This window comes from Acanthaster planci, linkage group LG08, assembly GCF_054643075.1.
Source record: "Acanthaster planci isolate LZ-2023a linkage group LG08, COTS_SCS, whole genome shotgun sequence".
In the NCBI taxonomy this organism is placed as follows: domain Eukaryota; kingdom Metazoa; phylum Echinodermata; class Asteroidea; order Valvatida; family Acanthasteridae; genus Acanthaster; species Acanthaster planci.
The window spans coordinates 10,708,400-10,716,797 of NC_141784.1; the positions used below are offsets into that span (position 1 = coordinate 10,708,400).

The following is an 8,398-nucleotide window of genomic DNA, read 5'->3' on the forward strand; positions in this document are numbered from 1 at the left end:
TCCCTCTTCTGCATTAGGGTGGCACCCCTCTGATCATCAACGGCAATGGCCCTGTCCGTACCTACCACCACCACCACCACCACCATTGTCCCAACGGTGGCATGGCCATGCCGTCCCGGTTCCCGCGACCTCCTGGTCCCTGCAGTGCTGACCCCGATGCCTCAAGTATGGCCCTCCTTCCTGGCAGCGAGAGCGTAACCAACTCAGACTTGGGGGAGGACAACTCTCAGGTGGGCAAGGCTGAAAGAAAACACATCTGTAGATTTTGAATAAAAAACCACCAGTGGAATTCTCTAATTTATTTCTTATGCCATTGCTATGATCGCAACACCTTAGACTGGTTGTTGCGTAATTCTCTTGCACCAATCTTCAGGAGTGGAAACAGGAACCATACAAGTGTGTTCAGTAATGTATGGATCTTCATTGACCTTAAAAAAAAAAAACGTCCTCCAAGGGTATGAATTAACCAGACAATTGAAAGAACAGCATCTATGGATGTAAGTCGGATTTTGTTGAAAAAATTACAGGAAGAATGAAAATGAAACTTGCAAAAGTCCTTCGGGCTTGAACCCCGATCCATGTGCTTGCTGAGCAGCGTGTGTTTAGTGGACTCCAAAACCTCATATAGAGGTTTTTCATGTGAAATAACGTGACAGGCAAAGGCACTTAAGAAAGCGAGTCGTGTCTGTGGAGGCACGTGCATTTTCGAATCTGGGTATTTCTATTTGCAATTTCATGTAAGCCATAATTTTCGTGCACATCTGTTTAAATTGAACGCTGACCGTCAAAATTCATGGGACTGAAAATCCTGTATAGATACTGCAGATAGCCCCCCAAATGGCCTGAAAAAACCTGTGTACTTTTGAACAAGGCTGTGTCACTGTTATTCAAACCTTGTCATGACAAGTGGTATTTGGCAGGCTTGGCCCAGCTGGTCACTGTATTTGAAAGGGTTCCCATTTTTGCTCGAATTGTCTCAGTAACTTTGAATTTGTGGTTTGCAGGGCAAATCGGAAGCCAGCAGTAGTTCGGGTGGCTTCTCCTCTTACTCTCAGGATCCTAACCACCGCACCATGGCTATGCAGCAGTGCTGCCTGGCCAGCAAACTACCTCAGTGCAGCAGCTGTTGCATCGTGCCCTGTCCTCAGCTCTCTGACTCCTCCACGGGATCTTACGGCGAGCCTGTGATGGGGTCAAGGGTCGCCAGGGTGCTGCCCTCATCGCCATCACCACCACGGCAGCAGTCTGCCCCACAATCTCAGGGTCTCCACGCCACCAGGCATACGGGTGTCGACATTAGTGGCAGTGGCCAGGGGAGTTGGCAGGCTGACTGGTGCTCCTCAGACGGGAGGTGGCCCGCTCCCACCCCAGCCCCGACGCTGCAAAGGAACGAACTGACGTGGCCCAGACACACCGGGCGGGTTCCATGCAGGGTCCAGCGGGGGGGAAACGTGGTCACCTCCACCTCAGATTGCGCGGTGCCACAGCCATCATCATCCGTCTGGCAACGACAGAGTCAAGCACCCAGTGACATGGAGGTTCCCTGCCAGCAGAACGCCGAGGCCCTTCCGTCACCGGACAGTGCTGATGCCCTCGGGGGACACCAGCAGACGCCAGAGACAACAGTGCAGGGCGAAGACACCAGTCCAGATTTCCTCAACCGTGTCCTGGAGGAGTTGAGCTCAGGGTCTTGCTCCACCGCTGTCTAAAGAGAAGATGGAGAAACACAGCACGACATTTTTTTTTAAATTGAAGCGCAAAAGAAGAGAGGAAATGTACGTAACCAATCTACCTGATAATATCAACTGCATTTGATTCGTTCAGTTTGGTGCTGCTACTATAATGCGTGGCATAAACACTACACATTCTCAGGACCATGCCATGCATACGAGTGCGTATCAACTGAGAAGAAAAAAAACTATTTAAACTTGGCCGAGGAACTGACCAGGAGCCGGCCAACGAGTGGACTTACCTCAACCCCCACGAAAGACTGACAGCTGAGAAGATATATTTAAAAGACAAGAAAAAGGATGTTTGCATTGTGATAATGTGAAACAGTAAAGGATCTCTCCTGATGTTGACTCACTGTCGGACCCGCAGGAGATGTGCGATGCTTCATGGAGACAAAACGAAAAGGGGATGAAGCAAAGAAGCTGTGTAGCTGATATGACCTCATATCTCACTACGGGTTTGGAGTAGTGACCTCTATATAGCTGCTATCTTTACATGTCCAAACGGAATGTAATTTATTTACTGAAATTTGTATTATTCTTATCATTATCGTATGCATTTTTGTTTCTGCTTTTTAAAGTTAATGTATGCGGGGTTTTTGTTTTTTGGGTTTTTGTTTTGTTTTTTATTTGAGGTTTTAATGCGTATTTATCATGTTTAGTTAAAAAAAGATGCATCGTCCAGGAAATGATCTTGTTGGATTGAGCAGCGAAACACTCAGTGTTCAGAAGCTTTTTATAAATTTGATTTGAAGTGTTCCAGCCACCCACAGTAAAAAAAAAAAGGGAATGTCACCTGTGGATATGCACTAAGAAATTCTCCAAATTTTGGTTTTCAAGTCGATGCAGCAGACATCCAATTATGAACGTGTCAGTCATTAAATAGAGATTTGGGGGTTTAAATTGCCAAAACAAGAAGGGAAAAATCGCACAGATCCTGCAGAACCTTGCACTTACCTTTGTTGGAGATCACACGCTTCCATCTCTGGTGATCAATCCATTTTGGAGTACCTTGCCAAGTTCATATCTTGGAGTCAGATTTCAATGCAACAAATCCAAAAGAGTCCATTGCCGATACTGAAATGGTGCAGGAGGTCTGAAAAAGGATATACTCACACAAAATGCATTTAAGCATCGCAATGCAGTGAGGCACCTGCCACAGTGGAGATAAATGAGTCACTTTCAGTAACCTATCGAATAAAGAAGAAATTGTTCCATGTTCTTTGATCACAATTGTTTGGATTGTGAGTAACTGTGCCTCGTGCTTACAGCACACGTCTTCATGTCTTCGCCGTTGTGCAGACAAATGTATTACTAATTACCTCAGACGTGTAGTAAAAAGACTCTTCTGTTTTGGGGGTTTTTTGTTTGATTTTTATTTTGGGGGGTTTTGGTGTGTTTGATAGGCATGTGTTGAGTTTCTCCACATTGCAAGCTGTGTTCCCCACTTATACCCAGTTCCCCGCGTCCATTTCGTCTGTTGACATTCTTTGCATCCCCCAAAAAAGCCTTCACCTGAACAAGTCCGTCTTATTTGCATCGACCAACAGGCAACACGCCTTTGTCCCACTATTTCACTGTGGAAACATACATGGAATGTGGGTAGTGTACCCTAGAAATCATTATGTTTCTGTCACAATTCCTTAACCAAACACAGCTTGTTTACTTTGTAACACTTTCACAACCCTATGTGGTTTTTGTCATTTTATGCACTTTTTTCTTGTTTTTTTCGTCATATTTTTTTCAAGTATCCTTTATGTTTGAGGAAAAGGTATTTCTACCTCAGAAATAAATGTGTAAAATACGAGACTCCAGGGAAGCATAATGTATGATACATTATTATACAATTTATATCGTAAGATAAAGAAAATGGGGAGAAAAAAAGACAAAAACTGTACAGGTTATTGATGTATTCTTCGTCATGTGTTTTAAAAAGGAGTAAACTTTTTTCGATTATCATATGCTAGTTTTAATTAATTATTCAGGTGCACTTTTTAAGATAGCCAAGTGTAGATTAGTCTGTTAGGGCAGTTTGGATAGGGTTCCCGGTGGCTTTCACTCAAGACTTCGGTCCCGATTGTAGGTTGGGAATTTTGGGGTTTTTTTTTTTGAAGGAAGGGACATGTAGTAATTATGTCTTTTGTCAGAAGAGATGTGCTTGCTCCTTAAAAGTCGAGGGTTTGAGAGATGGCGTCTCAACTCTCAAATGTTTGAAAGACTATTCTCCTTCCCTCTTGCTTTTTTTGTCGGGGGGAGGGAAGTGAGACTTACAGCTCTCCCAGTGAGGACTCCAATCTTTAGTGAATGCTACATGGACTCTGTCCGTTACTGTTTTAGTGCATGTGTGACCCTTGGGTGTCTGGTTTGTTATACATTTTATCAAGTTTTCTAATCACTTGCACAGACATTTAAAAAAACTGTATTCGATGACGGGTATTCATGTGTGCCATGAGTAGTGCTTGTGTATCTTGTACAAAATAAAACAAAAACAAAACATTGTCAGCAATTTTTAATAAGGAGACTTATATTAGCATGGTAATTGCAGCTAGTTATAAGGTATCCTTACAATATGAAGACGTAGCAGCTATCCTCTGTCAAGTAACTGTATATGAGCCAAGTCCATGTGACTGTGATCATAGTTCATTTACTGATCTCACGGTTGGCAACCTGCCAATTGACACTGCCATGCAGACAAGGATGCCTTTGCAATCCCCCCCCCCCCAAGAATTCACTTCGGAGAAACCTGCATATTTTGTGCTGCCGAAATCATGTGAAGCTCTGTCCCTCGGGCGATAATTCAGAAATGAAATCGGGTTTCTGGATAAAGAAGGAATTTGTTTTTGATAAGGTTGGAGTTGATACTTTTGTTGAGGCGTATGGTCATTATGCTCAGATCATGATATTCATGCCAACATGTTCCAGTTTGGTGGTCACACCAAGATGAGTTATTCAGTGCATCGCATAGTTGATCCTGTACATACACAAAAAAAGGAGCCCTAGTGCATTGACAGTTCCCCACCCACTCGCCCTTCCTACCCTCCATGTTACAACAACCTGTGCTCATTTCTTGTTGCATGTTTTAGGTGTTAGGGTTGTGCTTTCTTTTCTTTTTTTAATGAACAACACACCTCTACCTCAGAATTGTCAACAGGGACAGGCAACAACTTGTTGGCCCGTCAATTAATGTAACAGTGAATTGTGGCGAAAAGGATGAATGCAGTCATTGTGCGTTTGGCCATATCGGTTACCAGTTTATGTAATGGGCTTTCTTTGGAAGAGACGAACACTTTTGTTGAAGCAACAAAAACCTTCATGCACCAGCACTATCGTTTTGATGATTTCTTGTCGACCAAGATTCATGCAAATGTTACTTGTCTGCCCTGCGGAAAACAGTTAACATTCTTCTTGGTCACTCTTTTCAAGTTTGATTATTTTTCAGACTTTGTAACAAGTTTCTCTGTGTTTTTTGTTTTGGAAGTATTCACTCACTCGAATCTGTGTCCCAAATTAGGGATTTTAACATGTACATTGTAAACGAGATGGTTTTAAATAACCAAAACGAGAGAGAGAGATTGCGTACAGTTTGTTTCAATGCATAAATCTTCCATAGCGTGTTCTGTTTGTAAATGTATTGTCTCCATCCATGGACAGGTTGGATCCGGCCCATAATGTAAATAGTCCTTGTATTCTGGCATCTCTCTCTTCATTGGCAGTGTCTTCTCAGCAGCCTCAAGAATGGGCTGGATTATTGGGGTTATTTTTAAGCGAGAAGCTTCCGATTGGCCTTTTTTCCTTTTTTTTTTTTCCTTTTTTTTTAAAGTGAGAGGCCTAGCAGGGGGCCAAACGTGCATACGGGTATACAAACCAACAAGCCGATATTCAGGTCCTACAGGACAACATCGGTCAATGAAGCTTGTTTACGATTTCCAGTCAGTTGGACATCTATACTTATGGATACCCTTTTGTTTTGCTCTTTGAAACGTAGTGGTCTTTGTAGATTTTGAACCCTTGTCAGTTTGTATTCAAAGAGTGATGGATTTTTTTTGGGTGTAAGGAGAGTCAGCAGACTTGACATATTAACCTCTGTACATAAAACGAAAAGCTGATGACATACGGGTGCCGGGGGAACATCTGGGTAGGATTAAGCTTTGACTTTTTTTTTTTTTTTATTCTAAAGTGTGCACGTTGATTGTCTGTCAATCAGTCCAGCTTTGGGGGATATGTCTTGAAGAAAAAAATGCTCAGGAAAAGTCATGGAAATGTTTCTTTCGTTGGATTATGTCATCGATATTTTTTGGCAATCTCAAAAGAAACAAAACAACTCTTGGAAGGCATTCCTGTAGAACTATATAAAATGCAGTCCCGTTCAAACCGAAACTTAAAAATGCCAAACAATCACTTAAATTACACAAAATCAAAACAACTAAAAAAAAAATGGCAAACCTACAAAAAAAATTTTCAAAGCTGCAACATGCAACAGGTGTTAAATATTGTGGCCAATTCTACCAGAATAAATGCACATTAGTTTTATTTTTGGGGGGGAGGGTAAAAGAAATGAATTCACGAATTGGAAAGTCAGGATTTGAAGAAATATTTTTAAGGTGCAGTTTAATCCCTTTTAATTACTTTTAAAACACACAGTGTATAAAGTATGGAGGAAAAAAGGTGAAAAGGATTTATGTACATAAAATAATTTATTAATATTTCAGAAAAAGAAAGATTACTTTTAAGTCCTGTAATATATACGTGCCTCAAATCATGTCCTAAATATTTTCACCACTGATTGGCCATATTTAACTTCAGCAGCTTTGTTTTTATCAAAACACAAAGAAAAAAATTACCTTTTCTTTTTTGTCTGGTCGAGGTATCGCCCCAGAGGAATATTGATTCTCAAAGTTTTTAAATTAATCATTGACATAATCTGAAAATATTCACTCCTCAATATTTATTGCAGAAAACAGATATTTTGGAATACGATTTGGTATAAATGGGTTGCATATTGTCAATGCTCGTTATTATTGTATCTAATTCCTGATTATACCAGGGGTGTGAGAATTCAGCTTTTTAGCTAATTTTAGCTTTTTTTGTTCAGATGTTGACCCTGAATTTCAGCTTTTTTGTACACCTCGTCTGTACAAAAGTATGGGAACTGTTTACGTTTCAGCTGTTTAATATCTGTTTTCAGCTTTAATTCCAAGTGGCCGCTCACACGCCTCGGATTTTTATCAGGCAAAATTCTTCCTCAAAAATCTGCTGGATTTTCTTGCTTCATATTGAGAAGTATCAGGCTCTGTGACATTTTTGGGGCTGGAATTAATTTTAAACCAGTAACTACCTTTAAGCACCCTGGTGTGGTATTGCCAATGTCCTGTCATATATCTCAGTTTTCAAATGTGAAGTTGTCTTTTTTTTTTCCTTTTTTTTTTAATAAATTGTTAATCAGTGTAGCAGTAAGGTTTTGTTGTGTTTGGTTTAATGCATATAGTATTAATAATCAGGACTTGGTACATATGCAGAGTTTAATTAGGCAGCTTGACTTCCCCTTAAAGACAGGAGGGGGAAGGGGGAAAAGGGCGCCATCTTTTGTTCAGAAAGAGTTGATTTGCTAGCCTTTCCAACCTAATTGAGGGGAACTCCCTGTTCTTCTTGGGTTCTTCACTGGTTCCACTGCAACATAGTAACTTCAATTTACAGCTGTTTTGTGCAAGCGTTTTTGAAGGGAGTAATAAAAAGGCTTGAAAACAAAATGAATTTCCAGCAACTGCAGAGTTTTGTTGGTAGGCCTTTTGAGGGGCATCCAACAAAATATTGGGGTTTTTTTTTATTGGGGATGGCACACCCACTAACAACAAAACTGGGGTCATTTCTGATGAAGATAAGTACAGGGTGAAGAACTATTTTAAAGTGAGTTTTCAAGGTGGAATTGTTTTGTATTGAATTGTTTTCATGATAACGTGCTGACCTTAAAATACCAATAGTCTTGGCATCACTTGCTTGAATTGAAAACAGAAATTGCAAGCCAGAGTGTTTTCATTGTGTCCATTGCTGCAGAGTTGGACATTGTTGGGAGGCCAAAAGAAATTTTTGATGTCACTTCAGGATGAAAGTTAAGCCTTCCCCAACAGTGAGCAACAGTGCGGGGATTTGTTCTGCATTCATTCTTTCAAATCCATGTCACCTTTGTCCAAGTTGGAACCGGGCCCTTTGCCCAACTGCGAACGCATGTGTTGGCCCAACCGGGGACTTTTTTCCTCTGTCCCATTGTGGAGCACAACCGCTGATGCGACTGAATTATTTTCTACTTCGTACACTGCCTTGTTTATTCAAACTTCAGGCCCCCTTCACGGGTCAAGCTCGTTTCACTGAATGTTTGCATACAGCATTACAAGATTTTGTACATTAAGAGAAAAGGGGGGGGGCAGATAATGAAAGACCAGTGTTCAGGATATTATTGCTGACAGCAGTGTCTCTATATATAAATATATATACATATTGTCTTACACTAAAAGAAAATAAAATGCGCCAGTGATATACGGGTGGACAGAATGTTGAGTGTTTATCTCGTCTTATTTTTGGATGGTGTTTACATTTCATATTCCCAGAGAAAACTAGGGAAATGGCATTTGTATGTGTTCTTTATATTACCATCAAGTACACAATGCAACCGG

The 8,398-nt window shown here is 41.0% G+C and overlaps 1 protein-coding gene across 2 annotated transcripts in view; it reads left to right on the forward strand.

Annotated features, from left to right (window-relative positions):
* LOC110989219 (protogenin B-like) overlaps positions 1-8,276 on the forward strand; it is an 83,122-nt gene extending 74,846 nt beyond the window's left edge. For both annotated transcript variants that reach the window (XM_087140570.1, XM_022253441.2), the window contains exons 18-19: positions 18-230; positions 1,005-8,276. In XM_087140570.1, the coding sequence (XP_086996696.1) occupies positions 18-230; positions 1,005-1,709 (918 nt within the window). In that variant the 3' untranslated portion in view covers positions 1,710-8,276. The remainder of the gene's footprint in view (positions 1-17; positions 231-1,004) is intronic.
* Positions 8,277-8,398: the final 122 nt, after the last annotated feature.